Below are 21,087 nucleotides of genomic sequence, written 5' to 3'. Positions count from 1 at the left end.
ATCTACCCAGATTATAGTCCCATATTAGTTTCTGCATGGAGACCCTGGCTGCCTTTTTTGTTCCAAAGAAATCTACTTACCTGTGGGTTGAGGTTTTGAAAGAATCTCCAGGGCAATGCCATGGGCAAAGTCTGGAAGAGGTACTGGAGTCTTGGCAATACATTCAATTTTACACAATTGAGATTTAAAACTTATAGACATGGGGAAGAAAGAAAAAAGAATTCAGAAACAGCACAGCACAGAGACCATGTGGCAAAGAAAATAGCAGTGCCTGTTTGAGTGGAATGGCGGGACGGACTCAATAGGCCAATGTAAAGAAAAGAACAACCTACCTGCGCAAGCTGCTGAGTTGGAAGACAACGGAACCCACTTGTCAGCAGGCCCAGGGAAGAGTGCAGGCATCTCTGTGGGAGAGCCAATGCCTGCACATCAAGGTGAGACCCACAGGAGCTAACAGGAACAGGCTGAGAGAGGTGGTGAGAGGGAGAGCATCAAAGAGCAATCCTGCAAGTAGCAGTAGAAACAAAGCGACAGCAAAGATGGCAGAGATGGGAGTAGTAACGTCAGCGATGGGCCCTGTGGACGGTGGCAAGATTGAGAAGAGAGGGGAGGTGTAGGAGAAACTGTGGAAGAGGTGGGTGACCCCAACCATACATCCTGAGGTGGGGAATCAGAGGCACTGGGAGAATGGCCTTACCTGCATCCTGGAGGCAGCAGAGGCTACAAGGTGGTGGTGGCAGAGTGTTGGAAGGCAGCATCAGGAACAACACAGAGGGAGAAGGGGAGAGCAGTCAACTGGGAATGATAGACGTGGGAGTAAAGGACTGCCAAAAGATTTGGGATAAACTAAATAAGCAAGACAACCTTAAAAGGAGAAATAATATAAAAAATTGTAGGACGAAGAAGGGGAAGACCCATTGCATTTTTTTAAAAAAGGTAGATCCCTGAGATATTGGGAATGGAAAGGGGAGGAGAGGAACTTCAGGTAGAAGGGGCCTATCGGTCATCCTTCCCCAAACCAGGACTGGATGGAGACCCCGTTCAGTCCTCATAAGACTCCGGAGATACCAAGATAGAGAATGAATCCTGCACGCAGTGTTGATGGGTGTGAAACAAAGAGGCGTCCCATTAGAAGTTGAGAGGGGAAAGGTTCTTTTTTTTCCCCCCAGTATAAATAGATTTGGTAAAAAGATGGAAAGAATTCGATATGGCAAAAAAAGTATGGGTTTGCATTACTATATCCAGCGATTTTTATTTTTTTAATTATTTTTTTAAAACTTTTTTCCCCCCTATTTATTTATTTGTGCTGCTGTTTGGGGGGAGGGTTCCTCAGAAGCTAAAGAGGTGGCAAGGTTTGCTAAGAGCCTAATCACAACCCAGAAAGATTCCCAAGGAAGAGAAAGAGATGGTAGGTCAATGATAGGAAGGGATCTGGCTGTATATAGTGTATATATAATATTATTTTTAAAATGGTTACACTTGTTTATCATAAAGGTTGTAACTTTAAAAAGGAAATGTATGTGGGAATCTTTGAGGTGGCAGAGGTGATGGGGAGGTTTGATGGGTGTATGCTCCAGATTGGAGGGAGAGTTGGCAACTATATAGTAGGGGTGCCGGGAAGGGCAGGAGTGAAGTGGAATGGGGGGAAGGAAAAGGGACTGTGGGGGGAAGGAAAAGGGACTATGGGGGGGGGGGGTTATGTATTCTTTTGAATTATTGGTTTTGTCAATTTGTTTAAGTTTTGTTTTGCACACGAGCATCTGTGCCAGGAGTCGACACTAGGCGAAAGGGACAGAAAGGGTAAAACAATTAAATTTATGTTTAAATGGACTAAATGGGAAGATTAAGAGAAAAAGAGTCAAGACACCTTAAGAAGCTGCAGGCAGACGTAGTGTTCCTGTAGGAAGCTCATCTTACGAACCAGGAACTTTCCAAATTAAAAAGGGGATGGGCAAGTCAGTTGGCAGCATCCTTCAATTCCAGAGCCAGGGGAGTGGCAATCCTAATAGGAAAGAATGTTCCAGTAACGGTCTGGGGGGTGTTCGCTGACCTTGCAGGGATGTTCGTGGTGATGCATTGTCAAATATATTTAGAATCCTGGACACTTATGAATATATATGCCTTGAATTTCGATGATGAAAAATTTATACAAGAGAAATCCGAGAGAAAAGGGATTATTTTGAAGCAACACAATTCCTACACTAGAATTGTGTTTTTTTTCTGGCATCAGCCCAGTTAGAAAGTAGGATAGTGGAGATTGAGTATATGGCTCGGCTGCTGTCAGACCATTCACCGCTGACTTTGTCCGTCATTATGCCAGATAAGCAGGCTACAGTGTACAGATGGCACCTAAATCCATTGCTGTTAGGAAAGCTGGAATTTTGTAGCTTTGTCAGAACTCACAACTATTCTGTGAGATGAACTGGCCTTCTACTGACACAATTTTTAAAAAAATTTGGGACAAGTTGAAGGCTTATTTAAGGGGCTAGATAAATGGTTACATTAAAGGGATAAAAAGGAGATATGAAGGAAATTAATAATTTGGAACAGGACATAACTCAATTATAAAAAAAATATCAAAAATCAGGGTCTGAGGAAAAATATAGGGATTTGGTGAATAAAAAGCTCAAATACAATACATTGCAAACATACAAAACAGAGAAGCTGATCTCAAGATTGAGGCAACGATATTATGCACTGGGGGAAAGGGCCCATAAAGTCTTGTCCTGGCAGGTGAGGGTGGAAGAAGTCTCAAGGGCAATTAATATGATTCAAACAGGGAAAGGCAAGATTTCATATAAGCCAAAAGAAATAAATGATACATTTAGTAAGTTCTGTATAAATCAGAATCAGGGACCCTGCCAAAATAGATAATTTCTTGCTTTCATTGGAACTACAAAGTTTGTATCAGGAGGATTGAAAAGAGTTAGACACCCCCTTCTCTACAGTAGAGATCAAATATACTCTGAGCACTCTGCAGGCGGGTAAATTGCCAGGAGATTATGGTTTCCCCATCAAATTTTATAGAAAATTTGAGGACCTTTTAATGCCCCTCCTTATGAAGGTCGTGGATCAGGCGGCAGAGACACATGACCTCCCGGAGCGTTTTTCAACAGCAATCATTATGGTGATCCCAAAAAAAGACAGGGATCCATTGAAACCCTCCTCATATAGGTCTATTTCATTATTGAACGTAGATTACAAAGTTATAGCAAAAACATTGATGAAACATTTGTTGAAATTAACAAACCTGGATCAGGCTGGATTTGTTTAAAAGAGGCAACCAGCAAGTAATGTAGCTAGATTGCTCAATATAATACACCTGGCACAGTTGGAGAGGACCTGGGAGTGGCTGTATCCTTGGATGCGGAGAAGGCCTTTGATAGATTGGAGTGGGATTTTCTGTTTAAGACACTGGAGAAATTTGGATTTGGTCAAACATTTATCAATTTTAGCCTGGGATTTATAATACAAATGGGCAGATGTCTCCAGTGTTCCCGCTGAGTAGATCTAGTAGGCAAGACTGCCCACTGTCCCCAACTCTGTTCATACTAGCTATACTGGCAGAAACCATTCAACAGGATCCAGACATAAAGGGGTTCATGGTGGGCCAGGTGGAACATAAAATCAACCTGTTTGCTGATGATATGTTAGTGTTTTTGAAGGATCCTGGGGAGCGGGGGGGGAGGGGTCATTGGCCAGAAGGAAAGGTCTCTGGGTATAAAGTTAATCTGGATAAAAGCAAAATCATACCTTTGTTGAGAGGAGATTATAGACCCTATCAACAGGAAAGCCAATTAATGTGGCTGCAGGAAGGCATTAAATACCTAACTCTGCCCATAACATTGGTGGGCACAGTTAACTGTGTAAAAATAAAGGATATGCCAAGACTACAATATCTTTTTCAAATGCTGTCAAATTCATTGCCCAAGTGCTTTAAAATGCTCAATGGATGTATCAGAAACTTTTTGTGGAATGGTAAGGTATCTAAAGTCTCCATGGAAAAGTTGACATGGGAATATAAATCAGGGGACTTAAAAAATACTGGGTATCCTAGGCAAGGATTGTTACTTCATTTTTTGAGGGAGTGGATTCCCCTTCTTGGCCACAAATTGGGCTACATGCAGTATGGGAAAAGATACTAGGAGAATTTATATACAAATGGGATGCCAAATTATTTTGGAAAACATAACCCTATAATAAAACATGTACCAGATGAAGCAAAAAATAAATTGATGTATTGGATGAAAGGTGTGGTTATCTCAAAGTGCCCTTGACCCAGAACAATTTAATACCCGTGATTTTGGGCAATTGAATCCTGGACACCTGGTCCTGAAAAGGGGATCAGGTGTATCAAGGATTTTTACTATCAAGGGCAGCTCATGTCATTTGAGCAGTTGAGAACTAAATATGAGTTATCGAATAGAACATTCTTCTGCTTTCTGCAATTAAGATATTTCCTAAGGGACAAGCTGGGTACAACAATGGCTCTCCCTAACTATAGTGACATAGAGATTCTAATTAGAAAGGGGAATGTGTGTAAATTTCACTCTCACATGTATTCCATAATCCAAAGTGAAGGCCCGAAGCTGGCTTACATCGGTCAAGAGAAAGATGGGAGTCAGACTTGGGCATAATAACTGATGAATGATGGTGGGAAGATGTGTGTTTGAATAGTCTGATGGGAATTGTTAATGCCAGATACATGCTGGTGCAATATAATTTCTTGCATCAGTTATACCTCACATCAATAAAATTACACAAGTCAAAGCCAAATATTTTGGAAATGTGCTTTAGGTGCAGTGTGAAGGTTGGAACTTTTGTCCACTTCATCTGGCTGTATATAAGGGTGAGATCCTTCTGGGAAGACCTGGGAGACACTTAAAAAAAATTGCAAAGGTGGATTTTCTACAAGATCCAGAGTGGTATCTTCTAATAGACATTGGGGAAGTATAGTTTAGACTGCCCAAGCACCAAATTCAGTTTGTGATAGTCGTCTTGTCAGTAGCCAGGAAGTGTATAGCGGTTACGTGGAAGTCCGACTCCCAGCTAAATATCACATGATTGAATACTGAAATACAATGTTGCATTCCCCTGGAAAAAATCACCTACAATTTACAGAAGAGATCTGAAACATCTGTTGAAGTGTGGCACCTGTATCTAAGTCACATAGGTGCTCAGATATAATTCACACCCCTCTTCCTCCCCAAATAAAAGAAACAATCGTCCCAGCAGGTAAAGGATTAAGAGTATGAAATGAGGAATGTGGTGCAGATGACGTGCTTTTGTCCCTACCTGTTTTTATTTAATATCCGAGGTTCTCTAGTCTCAAGGAGGATTGTTGTCTTTGTCAGGATTTAGGTGGTTTTTGAATAATTTAAACGATAGGGAGGGGAGGGGAAAATAAGGAATCTGTAAATCATATTACGTGGAAGGAGAATGTAATATTTTGTTTATTGGATTTATATGAGTCTTTGTGAAATCAAAAATAAAATATTAAAAAATAGAAATTCTGCCACAGCGATATGCAAGCTTTCTGCTGAAGTCAGCACTGATGGCCATTGTTTCACCAATGACCACAAAAATGCAGGCTGATAAATACCAAAGACATTTCAGTGAAGGCAGAACACACAGGTTTGGCCACTTTGGCTTTAATAAGGATAGATCAGAGCATTTTTAAAATTTTCCTCCCACCTGAACATTCCCTTCTCAACCCCAGCAATTGCCCAATTACAGTGCCTACAGCATTGTACTAGCCTCCCTACTTCTTATGCTGCCCCGCCTGGTTCTCTGTCACACTGTTTCTCTGTCTCCAGTTTGATAGTCCATGCAGTAACTGGATACACATGACATATTCTTTATTTCTGGAAGATGTGATAGGGTGTTTTATCCCTTTCTATTCCAATCTGTCAGCTCTTGGGCCTACTGTTTCTCACCTCAAATGAACATTATCCTTTAAGTATTGAACAATCTCAGTAAGAACACCTGTGCCATAACTGTCAAAAGATGTTTGCATTACCTCACGTCGATCGAGATGAGGTGAGTTTTGACCTAGTTTTAAACTCACTGCTCCAACAGCGCCTCTGAACTTACTGCTCATTCCCTGGACGTATTGCCTCTCACTGATGGAGATGCGTTGTTCCTTCAACAGTTGATCCAGCACCTTGAGCTCCCGTTTTAGCTGTGACATCAGCTTCTCCAATTTTTTAATGTTACTTCCTTTCTGGAGGATAACTTTATTGTGAAACTGAAGAAGATAAAGCCATACAAATACTGATGATACTTTAGGAATCCAGTTGATACATTGAGAAATGTCTTCAATCACACAGCAAGAAACAGGCCTTATAGCCCCCAGACTCTGCGTCAACCATCAAGCACCTTTATACTTGCCTCACTTTAATTCACCCCACGTTCCTATCTGCCTCCCCACCCGATTCACATCATTCACTGCACATTCGAGGCAGTTAACCCACCAACCTACATGATCTTCAGATATCGGGGAAAATATGCAACACCATGGAATCAGTATGGAAGGTAAGGATAGAACCTAAGCTGCTGGAGGTCAGAGGCAGCAGTTCTGGCTGTGCCACAATGCTGCTTCTATGTCCCAGTGAATGAACAATATATTTAGTGTATGGATGGGATTACTTGCCCTCTGGATAGATTATATGGAACAAAGACAGACATTTAGCTATCTGGGCCATGTTCCATACAAGCTTCATCCCACACCTCTCCATCTCACACCAAAACAACTGCTCTTTTTACTGTCTTGAGGCATCCAGATGCCCCTAAAAATCCCCTAAGACAGAGTCACTCTGTGTAGTTCTTTGAAGACTGGCAGTCTTGTCGAGGCCATTTCAGTCAATATTGACATGGTTTGGAGTCACAGAAACCAGGGTGAGTAAGGATGCTTCTTCCTTGCTGAAGCGCACTGGCATATTCATTCATGGAGGGATAGCAAACATACTTTCCCACTCCAGCTGCCATTCCATCCATGCACATTGGTAAGGCAGGGCCAAGAGGGATTGCCTGCTCTCCGAGTTGTATTTGATCAAAAGTCTTATTAAGGATTTTTCAAACATTTTTGGTAAGTTCCAAAAGGACACAGTACTGGAAATATTAAGGATTGTTTTACTATTTTGTATGGTTCAAATTTTAAATTGGTATCCAGATGGTTTGGATTAATCCCCTTTGGATTTGCTATGCAATCACAGATAAATGTTTTATAAGGATAAAGTCTGGAATTTTCTGCACATAAAAGTCTTGTACACAAGATAAGAATGCATAGAGTTGGGGGTGATGTATTAGCATGGATAGAGGATTAGTTAACCAATGGAAAGCAGAGTTGGGATTCTTGTTGGCAATCAGTGGTGAGTGGGGTGCCGCAAGGGATGGTGCTGAGCCCACTTTGTTCACGATAGACATTAACGGTCTGGAAGAGGCAGTACAGTGTAATATATTCTAAGTTTGCTGATGACATTAAATTGAATAGAAAAGGAAATTGTTCAAAGGATACTGAGAGTCTGTAGAGAGATATTGATAGGTTAAGAGAGTGGGCTGGCAGAAGGAGTACCATGTTTGTAAATGTGAGGTTATCCAGCTTGGAAGGAAAAATAGAAGATCAGAATATTATTTAAATGGAAAGCGATTGCAGCATGCTCTCATGCAGAAGGACTTGGGGTGCTTGTGCATGAATCGCAAAAGGTTGGTTTGAAAGGAATGGAGCAGGACAATGCAGAGACTCATTTGCCCAGAGTTGCGGAATCAGTAACCCGAGGACACAGGTTTAAGGTGGGGGGGTGGGGAAGAGATTGAACAGGATCATGGGGGGGGGGCGTGGCAAGATGGCGTAAGGATCAGACGTGCCTTCCAGTCCTCTCCTGACTCTATCTTATTGTTTGGTCTAGAAATGCCCGTTAAAATTCTTTAAAAGTTTAGATAATTTCAGTGCTGTTAATTTAACTTATGATGGTACAATTGGTGGAAAAGAGCAAAAAAAAAAACGACAACAGATCATCAAAAAACTACATTTTCCAAAAGTTCAAGTTTTGGAGCCTACCTACAGGAAAGACGCCGGGACTCAGAAATCCCAGGAGAGAGGTACAGTGTTCGGATGTAGAGCTCTATGTTACATCGGTAGAGTCCCCTAAAGAGGGCGCCAAACAGCCTTTAGAACAAAGAGTTACTCAAAGGCATTTGTCAACTGTAGAGGTGGCGCTCAAACTGCATCTCTTGAGATACAAGAACCTATACAACTTGATGTACTGGGAGAATTTAATACATTATGGACTGGGGAAAACTCCGGCCAGCGTCCTCCAGTCATTGCTGGAGAGGCTGTGGCTGGGGTTTCCACATGCAGTCATACTACAAGGAAGGCAACCAGAATTAAGGAAGGAATAGAAGATCCTTTGGAGAAGAAGCAGGAATCTGTTGAGCCAAAATCTCTTCCAAATGAAAAGATTTTTGTGAATCTTGAATCTAAATTATCTTATACAATGCAGGGATTATCCAAGATTATGACTGAACTTGGTACTAGGTTTAATACTTTGGTGAAAATACATTCTCAACAGATGGCTGAGTTTGGAGCTTTTAAGCTTGAAGTGAGAGATAAATTTAATTCGTGTGAAGAAGATATAGACGAAATACGGGATCAAGTTTTTGATGTGACCAAAATGGTCGAAGGCTTACAAACTCAAAATAAAAATGTGGTGAAAAAGATTGATTATTTGGAAAACCAATCCAGACAGAACAATATAAAGATTATTGGTTTGCCGGAAGGTATGGAGGGACTAGACCCAAGAAAATTTTTTACTGAATAGATTCCGCAGGTGTTGGATCAAGAACATTTCCCGGAAGGTATAATACTGGAACGTGCTCACAGAGCCTTGCGTAGAAGACCTATTTCAGGTCAAAGTCCAAGACTAGTTTTGGTTCGTTGCTTGAATTATTACGACAGAGAAATAATTTTACGAGTGGCTATTAGAAATGCACAACAGAGAAAATCACCCTTGATGATTCAAAATAATCGAGTTTTCTTCTATGCGGATTTGAGTCAAGAAGTTATGTTCAAACGGCGGGAATTCAATCCTGCTAAAGAGTTGTTGTGGAAGAAAGGTTACAAGGCAACCTTTAGATAGCCAGCTGTTTTGAAGGTTTTTCAAGATGGTTGCCAACCAAAGTTCTTTGATTCTCCAAAGGAAGCTATAGCATTTGCTCAAGAGCTGCCAACTACTCAGTTTCAACAGAGACATAGTCCGCCGCGATCTCTAAGGAGACAAGAGAAGGAAGAAAAGAGCTGTGCTCCAAGAAGGAATGGTTGTAATGGTGACTCGGCAGTTGGAGCTGATTAAAAGAAGAGTTGTCCATTTTTTTCTAATGTTTTTTTTTAAAAAAGGGATATTAAATAATGATGATGTTAATTTAAGTTGAAGTGAGAGTTGGGGGAGAGAACTGGATAGGCACTATTTCCTGAAAGTCATCTGCTACGTGTGAGTTATCTCACACCCATTTTTTTTTTGGGGAGTTACCGCATTGCGCGGTTTAGACGGGAGGGGGTATTTTTAACCTCCTACCCGTTTTTTTTCCTTTTTTTGTATTATTAGATTAAAGAGTGAAGGGGTTTTTTTTTGTTTAAATATAAAAAAAAAGCATAAGAAAGTATTTGATTGTTTAAAAAACTAAAAATTGATGTGGTTTTCTTTTTGTAAAGTTTATTCAGTAGATAAGGAATATATGAAATTTAAATGTGAATAGGATGGATAAGTTTTTTTAAATATTTTTTCTTTAACTTTAAGGTGAAAGGAATGGTAATTCTGATGTATATTATTTTGCTATTTTAGTTATAGAACGAAGGGAATAATGGTGAAAGTTATAAATTGAATTGTACAATTCTTAATGAGGCTTGAATTTTGTTTGTGGTTTATGCTCCATTTGTTGAAGATATAGATTTTGTTGTAGATGTGTTTTTATTATTTGGATATCTGAATTTTAACGTAATGATTGGGGATATTTAAATGTGGTATTTGATCTTTTATTGGATAACTATTCAAGAGTAAAAGGGAAAAATGGTGGAAGAGTACTAAAATTGAATTGTACAATGCTTAATGAGGTTTGAATTTTGTTTTAAGATGGTGGTTTATGTGACTAATATGATGATAGATGTGAAGTTAGTTGATATTTGGTGAAGGTTTATCTCTATAGAGAAAGTTTTTTTTCATCTTTTTTTCATGCTACAATTTTTTTTTAAGAATTGATTATTGTTTAAGAATTTTTGATAGATAATGTTACTAACTTTACTAATTTTTTATATTAAGTTTGAGTTAAATATATGTTTCATCCTAACTCCGTTTGTTAAATATATGCATTTAAGTTTGATTTAAATATGTTTTTTAAGTCTGATACCTTAGTATTAATTACTTTTCTTTTTGTTAGTATTTTAATCGGTTATGTTTTTGTTTTTTTTTGTAAGTGGGTTTTTTTTCTCACATATATTATTAACTTTATTAATTCTTCACTCTTTATTTTGGGGGGAAAGGGGGGGTTGGACTAATTTGAGTTGGGTTATTAATGTGTAATAATTATTGGGGAGGGTATAGTTTATTTAGATTACTGATATTGTATTGTAATTTTATTATTTTATTCTTAATTTTTTTTAATGTAATCCTATATGTTATTCATGTTATAAAATCTTAAATAAAGTTAAAAAAAAGAACAGGATCATGAGGATTACATTTTTACACAGAAGTTGGTGGGTACATGGAACGGGCTGCTGGAGGAGATGTTTGAAGCAGGTATTATTGCAATGTTTAAGAACAATTTGGACAGACATATGGATAAGATGGAATTAGAGGAATGTGGACCCCGGTCTGAAGGGCCTGTTTCAATGCTGTATGACAGAGATTGGCAGCAGATTTAAAACAAAGACTATTATTTACCGTCTCCTGACCTTCCACAGATTGTTCCATTACCATTATGTGTTCATTGACTCGAGCCTCGTAATTATCCTCTCTTAAATACTAGAAGACAAGAAGATAAATTTTAGGTATGGTGAAGTTAAGCCCAGGGTTTTGGTGTGCATTCAGATATCTGACAGTAGAGAGAATGGTTACTGCTCAACTCTGAAAGCAAATTTCCTTTCTGGAGCACAGCACCTCAGGTTCATCTGCCTAGTTGCCTGGATTTCCCAATGAAGGCTTTGTGTGTTGTCAACATTCTGGGCCTCTGTGCCATCCCTGGGTCCCTGTGTGGAGGGAACATCCCATCCCCATGTCTCTGTGTTGAGTGAAGATCCCATTCTGGGGATGTGAAGGGGTTCCCTTTGCAGTGAGGTTTTTCTGGGCCATACATTACCATTTGTGCCTCTTTGGTGATCCTGAATTTAAGTATGTCATGGATTTTGTTGTGCAGGTCATCCATTTGCATCAGCATCTTTTTGTACTCCCACTCCAATTGTACGATTCCTTTCTTGAAGTCCTTGCATTTCACCATAATCGCCACTTTCTTTTCTCCTAATAGCTGGGCATCAATAAATATTGGTCACATTTGAATCCCAGGCACACAGCCCATTCCATTATCTCTCCACCACTCTTCCTGCATTCAGATCGGTACAGTCCAACCCTTCTTCAGTGGGCAGAAATTGTTACTGGATGTCTGTTCCTAGTGGAATCGCACCCACCCTATCCTATCCATACCCTTTGTCAATTTGGTTCTTTTGCCAGTCACCTTGATGCTGTATCTCCTGATATTTAATCTCTCCATGTATTAAAAAATTTTTTAAAGCTGCAGAGTGTTGAAAACACTCGGGCGGCATCAGAGGAGAGAGAAACGATTAACATCTCAGATCAATGACCTACGACAGATGCTACCTCACCTGCTTTGTATTTCCAGCCACTTTAAGTCTCGACAAACACTGTCCATATCCGTTCCTAGTTTTACTTGCATCACTAGAACCCCTTATAACCTCTTCTACAAAGAACCTCAGATTCCTCAGCCTATCTAATTGAAGTTCCTTCTCATGGAATAATTTCAGTCCATCTATCCTGTATTCACATCCTTATCTTTCCTAATGTGTGGTGCCCAGAATGGAGAACAACACTACAATGGTGGCTAAATTAATGTCTACAAAATGTCCATGGGTTTAAATTTTGATGACGAGCCTGTTATTTGATCAAGTCGTGTTTAAATGTCTATACACCTCTCCAACTGCATTTCCTTCAATGGCCATATCACCTCAACAAGTTATCAACACACAAATTGCCTTTGACTAAACTGGGCTGGCATTCCATAATCATTCCACACTTGATCCAGCGACTTCTAATTTTGTCCTTTTCTTATTTCTACATGTTTTCTCATTGCCAAAGTTAAATGGACAGGCCTGTAGTTTCCACATTTAGCCCTGCACACTTGTTCGAAAGAGGTGCACCATTTGCAGTTCTTGGGCAGCACTCTGTTTTAAACCCTTCCCACAGTAACTTTGGATACATCAGATGATCTATCCACTTGAAGTGCAGCTAATTGATCTTATACTGTATTAATAATGAGATGAACTACAGATCCTGGATACACCCAGGATTTTCCACCAACACCTGCTGCGTGTTTCCAACACTTCTTTTTAGTTTTAGCCTTCAGCAAGTTATAGCCCATAAAGAATCTCCTTTCCATTTCCTTTGCTGTATTTTTCTTGATGAAGACAGATGTAAGGTTCTCCCGAGCCAAGACTTCTGCCTTCATGAGTAAAACTTCTTGCAACCCTTCACTTAGTTACAGATGGTTTATATTTGACCTTAGTCTCTTCTCACATTCTTTGCACTTTTTTTTTTAATACTTTCAAACTTTCTATAATCTGTATTGGTCTCTTTTGCTTTCAGATTTGTCATCCAGACTTGTCATCTGGCTTTGTGCATTACTGTTCTTCCTTGTAGGATCATATCAAACTTGTCTCCTTAAAGACTGCAGTTTTGATATACATTGATCTATGTTCTTTTTTCTTTGGCTTGGCTTCACGGACAAAGATTTATGGAGGGGTAATGTCCATGTCAGCCTCAGGCTCGTTTGTGGCTGACAAGTCCGATGCGGAACAGGCAGACACGATTGCAGCGGTTGGAAGGGAAAATTGGTTGGTTGGGGTTGGGTGTTGGGTTTTTCCTCCTTTGTCTTTTGTCTATGTATGTTCTATGTAAAAGCAATGTTGGGAATGCTAAACAGGTCAGGGGAGGTAAACAGTTAACAATTCAGAAATGAAAGGTCACTAACTTGAAGCATTAACTCTGTTTCTGCCTCCACAGATATTGCCTTACCCACTGAATATTTCCAGCATTTTCTGTTTTTATTTCGTATATCCTGTATTTTTTTTGGATAATAAGATTGTATTGTATTTTGGAATATTTAATCTTTCTTTGAACAATGATTAGAGTGTTGTAGTGAGTTTGAAAAGATTTGACAGGAGAGGGAGAGAGAGAAAGTATTTCCTGGGTGGAGAAGTCCAGAGCAAGGATTCAGATCTTGAACATTGGAGCCCAGCTTAGTGTTAGTTTAGGTTTCCAGCATTGTCATATCCTGACAAAACAGATATGGGAAAGTGGAAAATCAAAAACTGCAAATGCTGGAAACCTAAAATAACGCTCACTAGGTTAGGCAGATTTAACATCTTCGGTTCAAACACTGGCAGCCTGTCCTGTTGAATATAAATTGGGATCCTCCTGGGGCTGAGGATCAATAATAAATACCAAACTCATGACCAATACAAAAGGAGTTGCAGTATTGTGTGTACCAGTGAATGAAGTTCAGAAAGGTGTGTTTTTGAATTCATGGCTCTGCTAATAGCCAATCAGCAGGAGGCATCAGAGAGTAGCTGTACCTCCCCACATTGCTCTCACAGATTGACGGGATTCTGTGGTTCATGTCAAACTTTCAGTAGGCCAGGCACTCAGCAGTGGGTCTGTGGTTGCTGGTGTCTTACCTGAATAGTGTTGTTCAGGTCCTCCACCACGCCCTTGTGCAGGAGGATGGAGCTAGAATAGTCTGGGATAAATTCATCACTTAGCACCTCCACCTGGCCCTGCTTCAATACGAGCTGCACCATCAGATTCAACTGGAACTGCGACTTGACCTCTCGCAGACTGCTCAAAATCAGAGAGGTTTATCAGAAAGGATCATCACATTGCAGTCACATCCCAAACCCAAATTGCAACAAACACTACTCCTGTCTGCACAATTTCTGCACAGAGCAGTTGTCTGGGATTACTGGCAGCACAGTGACACGGCATCTACTGTTACTACTCCAACAACCCAGACCCTGATGGGGAGAGTTTGCACATTCCCCATGTATCTGTGGGTTTCTCTGGCCTCTCTTTGGTTTCCTTCCAAACTCTGATCATAGGTTATTTGGGTGTGGTTAATGGCAAAAAATGAAAGGGAGATGTTGGGGGGGGGGGGGGGGGAGATGGATGAATGAGAGCATAATTTGCAGAGTACAGGAGAGGGGGGATATGGGACTAATGGGATTGCTCTCCAAGGAGCTGGTGTAGACATGAGAGGCGACTGGACTCCTGTGTAGTTAATAACTGAGGAGACTACTTGACTCATGAGTTTGCATTTGGTGATGGTAGAGTGATCCTATCTGTCTCATTCCACTGCTCTTTCCATGGAGCTGCAGATTGTTGATGAACAGAGAGGCCTAGGGTCCTGCTGGTCGTTCGTGGAGAAGAAACCATGTGCCATCCCAGGTCAGGGACCTGAACATCCAAGTTGGGATGTCAGGGTTAACTCACAGTTCTGGTCAGCACACTGCAGGAAGGACGTGGCTGCACTGAAGAGGTTCAATAGGATGTAGTCTGCATTGGGGATCATGTACAGAGAGATTGGATAGGCTGGATGTCTTCCCTGCAGTAAAGAGGGCTGATGGCTGACATGACATGGATGTATAAAATTATGAGAGGTGTAGATAGGGAGGATAATCAGAATATTTTTACTGAGATCGGGGTATCATAAACGAGGTTGAGAAGAGGGAACTGGACAGGAAAAAATATTTAAATTTACATTTAAATTTAGACATTCAGCACGGTAACAGGCCAATTCAGCCCATGAGTCTGTGCTGCCCAATTACAACCTCCAGTATGTTTTGAACGGTGGGAGGAAATCAGAGCAGACAAAGGGACAATGTACAAACTCCTTTTAGACAGCAATCAGTCTCGATTGGTGGTGCTGTAAGTGTTTCATTAATTGTTATGCTATCCATGCCACCAATTTACTCCGAGTATTTGAAACTCACTGCCAGGAGAGGCAGTGGAATCAGATATCATCATTGCATTGAAAAGGTGGGTAGATAGTCAAGGCATGGACATGCTGGGTGATCAGTCTGTTGCCAGGGTAAGGGAGTCTAAACTTGGGCACAGATTTAAGGTGAAAGGGGACTGGAGGGGGTCCTTCATACAAAGGTTGGTGGGTATAAGAAATTGCCAGAGGAAGTGGTCGAGGAAGGAACAATTGCATTTAAAAGATATTTGGACAAGTACAGAGAAACATTAAAAAAAAGTAAAGGAGAAGGCTATTCAGCCCTTCAACCTGCTCCACCATCCAATGCAATCATGGCTGATCACACAACCCCAGATTACCATTCCTGCTTTCTCTCCACCTTTTGAATACATCCGATGAACAGCCTCAACAACCTTCTGTGGCAGGGAGTGCCACAAGTTCATACCTCTCTGAGAAAAGAAGTTTGTCCTTATCTCAGTCTTAAATGACTTCCCCCTTATCCTCAGACTGTGCTCCTTTGTTCTGGACTTCCCCAACATTGGGAACATTCTTCCTGTATCTCACCTGTCCGATCCTGTCAGAAATTTGTGCGTCTCAATGAGACCCCATCTCATTCTTTTAAACACCATTGAGTGAAATTCTGCTCTATCCAGTCTTTCTTCACTCGTCAGACCTGCCATCCCAGGGATCAATTTGGTGAATCTTCACTGCACCCCTCAGTAGCAGACAGGACAAGATCTGGTGGGCTGAAGCAAGGGTTTCTCTGCTGTATGACTGGTTGTCCAGAGCCTTGTCCTTTCTCCTCCCCACCACAGGCAGCATGGAGTGAAGAGGAGTGTAGTGGCACTGACCTGTTGATGTCCTGTGTATATTTGCTGATCATCTGACTACAGTGCTCCTCCTCATCAATCCTCTTCTGCAAGAAGGTCTGCATCTCAGCAAGTGTCACCGCCTTCAATTTCACCTAAGGGGAGCAGAGAGAACAGATGTTGACAGAGCCCAGTTTTGCATGGATTAGCTGTGGCTTCAGTGGGGCCAACAGCACAGATCAGCAGATCATGCCATCCCGGTCCTGAATCTGATTTATCTGGTGTGTGTCTTCTGATATCGACAACTGGCAGCGTTGCAGATGAACTAGAGTGATGGGCAGGAAGATCCCAGCATTTGTATCAGTCAGCAAATGCAAACACCAGCAAATTATAAACAGTACCACAAGGGTCAGGAGGGAGAACAGCAATCCCACCATTCTGTTAGATCACCTTGGGTAGCTGCTTCAGAGAAAGCACGTAAGGGCAGAGATGCAACTCAGTCCTTACCAGGCTGGGCAGACACAGGGGCTGAAGGCTTAATCCTGTGCTCTACTGTTCTAAGTTCTAGTGGAGGGTTGTTATTGGGATTGGAGGCATATGACAGTGGTGTGCCACAGGAATAGGTGCAGGGTGTGCTGTTATCAAACAATTTGGATGAGAATTTATTTGGCAAGGTTACCAAGTTTGCTGGTGACACCAAAATGGTAGTAGAGTGGACAGTGAATCAGGTTGTCCACATTTACAACAGGATCTGGACAAGTCATAGGGTCACACAGTGTGGACACAGGTCTTTTGGCCCACCCACTCCAGTCCCACCTGCAGTTAAACAAGAAAATCTGCAGATCAAGAGCAATTCACTAACATGCTGAAGAAATGTGACCTGCTAAGGGGATTAAACATTCTGGAGCTACTCTCGATTTCCAAGGGAGATGTGATCTTACTAAAATGTATCACATTCTGATGATGGCGGCTGAGTTATCTGAATCAGCATCATGGTCTCAGAGAAAGGGGTTGGCCAGTCAGGACATGCCAAGGCATTTTTTTCACCCAGAGGTGATGAAACTTTGGAATTCGAGACAGGAGGGCTAAGTGGCTGACTATATCCAAAACAGATCCTCAGTTTCTGTTCAAGGGAAATGGTAACAGTGCAGGGACCAATGGCGTATTTCTGTTTCCTTTGGTTCTACAAACCCTCACCTGATATTCACTCTCTATCTTTATCCGTCTGACATCGCAGAAGCGGTTCCACACTGCGAGGTCCAGGGGCTCAGGCTTGAAACGAATGGAATCCAAATTCTCCATGGCTGCCAGCAGGTTGGTGTGGACTTCACTTGCCGACTCAGAAAGGTCATCAAAAGGGTTGGCTGTTGCCACTTGAGATCTCTTCATTTGCACCCTGACCACAACAAGGCAAACATACGTCCTTGGCCAAGGAATAAAACAACCCTGATGCAGCACAGAGTCCCTCACAAAGGTGGAGCTGGGATCTCACCCAGGAGAACTGGACCCAACACACATATACAGCATCCAACACCCTTGAGCCAACACACAGCACCCAGGATCCATGGACCCTTGACCCAACACCCACACAGCACCCAGGATCCATGGACCCTTGACACAACATACACATGCACAAAAGACCCAAAACCCTCAACCCAATACCCACACAACATCCAGGACCCATGGATCCTCAACCCAATACTCACACAGCACCCATGGGCTGACTTGACACACACTCGCCCAACAACTTCTTTTCTCTTTTATGGGAGCACAGTTAGCATAGCAGTTAGTGCAATGCTATTACAACATGTCTCTTGTGTCTTGGTGTGAGCTTGCAGGCGCCTCAGATTGAAGAGACTGCCATCCGTGCGGTACCGGATGTAAACAGCGTCTTCATTGTTGGGGTCTTTCATGGCTTGGTTCAGCATCATGCTGAAGAAGATTGAAAAGAGGGTTGGTGCGAGAACACAGCCTTGCTTCACGCCATTGTTAATGGAGAAGGGTTCAGAGAGCTCATTGCTGTATCTGACCCGACCTTGTTGGTTTTCGTGCAGTTGGATAATCATGTTGAGGAACTTTGGGGGACATCCGATGCGCTCTAGTATTTGCCAAAGCCCTTTCCTGCTCACGGTGTCGAAGGCTTTGGTGAGGTCAACAAAGGTGATGTAGAGTCCTTTGTTTTGTTCTCTGCACTTTTCTTGGAGCTGTCTGAGGGCAAAGACCATGTCAGTGGTTCCTCTGTTTGCGCGAAAGCCGCACTGTGATTCTGGGAGAGTATTCTCGGCGACACTAGGTATTATTCTATTTAGTAGAATCCTAGCGAAGATTTTGCCTGCAATGGAGAGCAACATGATTCCCCTGTAGTTTGAGCAGTCTGATTTCTCGCCTTTGTTTTTGTACAGGGTGATGATGGTGGCATCACGAAGATCCTGAGGCAGTTTACCTTGGTCCCAACAAAGCTTGAAAAACTCATGCAGTTTGGCATGCAGAGTTTTGCCGCCAGCCTTCCAGACTTCTGGGGGGATTCCATCCATACCTGCTGCTTTGCCACTTTTCAGTTGATCGATTGGCTTATATGTCTCATCCAGGGTGGGAACCTCATCCAGCTCTAGCCTTAGGGGCTGTTGAGGGAGCTGGAGCAGGGCGGAATCTTGGACTGAGCGGTTGGTACTGAAAAGAGATTGGAAGTGTTCTGACCATCGGTTGAGGATGGAGATCTTGTCGCTGAGGAGGACTTTGCCGTCTGAGCTGCGCAGCGGGCTTTGGACTTGGGGTGAGGGGCCGTACACAGCCTTTAGAGCCTCGTAGAAACCCCTGAAGTCGCCAATGTCCGCGCTGAGCTGTGTTCGTTTGGCGAGGCTAGTCCACCACTCATTTTGGATCTCCCGGAGTTTGCGCTGAAGATGGCTGCATGCGCGACGGAAGGCTTGTTTTTTCTCTGGACAGGACGGCTTTGTAAGGTGAGCCTGGTGGGCTCTTCAGCGCTTGACGTCCTGCTTTGCGGAAACTGCCAAAATGTTTGGCCTGGAAGTCAGCCTGAAGAAAACTGAGGTCCTCCATCAGCCAGCTCCCCACCATGACTACCAGCCCCCCCACATCTCCAGCGGGCACACAAAACTCAAAACGGTCAACCAGTTTACCTATCTCGGCTGCACCATTTCATCAGATGCAAGGATCGACAATGAGATAGACAACAGACTCGCCAAGGCAAATAGCGCCTTTGGAAGACTACACAAAAGAGTCTGGAAAAACAACCAACTGAAAAACCTCACAAAGATAAGCGTATACAGAGCTGTTGTCATACCCACACTCCTGTTCGGCTCCGAATCATGGGTCCTCTACCGGCACCACCTACGGCTCCTAGAACGCTTCCACCAGCGTTGTCTCCGCTCCATCCTCAACATCCATTGGAGCGCTCACACCCCTAACGTCGAGGTACTCGAGATGGCAGAGGTCGACAGCATCGAGTCCACGCTGCTGAAGATCCAGCTGCGCTGGATGGGTCACGTCTCCAGAATGGAGGACCATCGCCTTCCCAAGATCGTATTATATGGCGAGCTCTCCACTGGCCACCGTGACAGAGGTGCACCAAAGAAAAGGTACAAGGACTGCCTAAAGAAATCTCTTGGTGCCTGCCACATTGACCACCGCCAGTGGGCTGATAACGCCTCAAACCGTGCATCTTGGCGCCTCACAGTTTGGCGGGCAGCAGCCTCCTTTGAAGAAGACCGCAGAGCCCACCTCACTGACAAAAGGCAAAGGAGGAAAAACCCAACACCCAACCCCAACCAACCAATTTTCCCTTGCAACCGCTGCAATCGTGTCTGCCTGTCCCGCATCGGACTGGTCAGCCACAAACGAGCCTGCAGCTGACGTGGACTTTTTACCCCCTCCATAAATCTTCGTCCGCGAAGCCAAGCCAAAGATTACAACATGTAAAGGGTGGGGCCAGTACTGCGCGCACTGCACTCCACCTAAAAGCTCCTTTGCGCAGGCCCGAGGACAGGTCCACGTCCTCCCCCTCCACGTCCTCCCCCTCCACGTCCTCCCCCCTCCACGTCCTCCCCCTCCACGTCCTCCCCCTCCACGTCCTCCCCCTCCACGTCCTCCCCCCTCCACGTCCTCCCCCTCCACGTCCTCCCCCTCCACGTCCTCCCCCTCCACGTCCTCCCCCTCCACGTCCTCCCCCTCCACGTCCTCCCCCTCCACGTCCTCCCCCTCCACGTCCTCCCCCTCCACGTCCTCCCCTCCACGTCCTCCCCCTCCACGTCCTCCCCCTCCACGTCCTCCCCCTCCACGTCCTCCCCCTCCACGTCCTCCCCCTCCACGTCCTCCCCTCCACGTCCTCCCCCTCCACGTCCTCCCCCTCCACGTCCTCCCCCTCCACGTCCTCCCCCTCCACGTCCTCCCCCTCCACGTCCTCCCCCTCCACGTCCTCCCCCTCCACGTCCTCCCCCTCCACGCCTTCCCCCTCAAAAGATGCTCACAAACTTAAGCTAGCATGCTGGAACATCAGAACCATGCTAGACAAGGCTGACAGCCACCGACCTGAACGTCGGTCTGCCCTCATTGCACATGAACTCCTCAGACTTGACATCGACATAGCCGCTCTCAGTGAAGTCCGCCTGGCAGATGTAGGCAGCCTCCAAGAACGCGGCGCGGGCTACACACTCTACTGGTCTGGCAAGCCTTCGGATGAACGACGCCTATCTGGTGTAGGCTTCATGGTCAAGAGCTTCATTGCCTCCAAACTCGAAAACCTTCCGACAGGCCTCTCGGACCGAATCATGTCCATGCGACTCCCCCTTCAGAACAAGCGTCACATCACCCTCATCAGTGTCTATGCTCCAACCCTCCAGGCGGAACCAGCAGAAAAGGACAAGTTCTACACCGACCTGCGCAACCTCATCCAACGCACCCCTACAGCCGACAAGGTTGTCATCCTGGGCGACTTCAACGCTCGTGTTGGCAAAGACTCAGAAACCTGGCCAGGAATCCTGGGCAAGCATGGCGTCGGCAAGTGCAA

General features: G+C 43.6%; 1 protein-coding gene across 6 annotated transcripts in view; it reads right to left on the bottom strand.

Annotated features, from left to right (window-relative positions):
- cfap43 (cilia and flagella associated protein 43) overlaps positions 1-21,087 on the bottom strand; it is a 97,262-nt gene that overhangs the window by 1,968 nt on the left and 74,207 nt on the right. For 4 of the 6 annotated variants that reach the window (XM_069900400.1, XM_069900403.1, XM_069900401.1 and 1 more), the window contains 6 exons: positions 17,259-17,457; positions 16,104-16,216; positions 13,958-14,117; positions 11,350-11,514; positions 10,935-11,015; positions 6,094-6,247 (listed from right to left, as the gene is read on the bottom strand). In XM_069900400.1, coding sequence (XP_069756501.1) covers positions 6,094-6,247; positions 10,935-11,015; positions 11,350-11,514; positions 13,958-14,117; positions 16,104-16,216; positions 17,259-17,457 — 872 coding nt within the window. The remainder of the gene's footprint in view (positions 1-6,093; positions 6,248-10,934; positions 11,016-11,349; positions 11,515-13,957; positions 14,118-16,103; positions 16,217-17,258; positions 17,458-21,087) is intronic. The other 2 variants (XM_069900402.1, XM_069900404.1) reach the window with 2 other exon arrangements.

The sequence above is a fragment of the Narcine bancroftii genome, chromosome 10 (genome assembly GCF_036971445.1).
Source record: "Narcine bancroftii isolate sNarBan1 chromosome 10, sNarBan1.hap1, whole genome shotgun sequence".
NCBI lineage: Eukaryota > Metazoa > Chordata > Chondrichthyes > Torpediniformes > Narcinidae > Narcine > Narcine bancroftii.
This window is presented reverse-complemented; position numbering and strand designations above follow the sequence as displayed.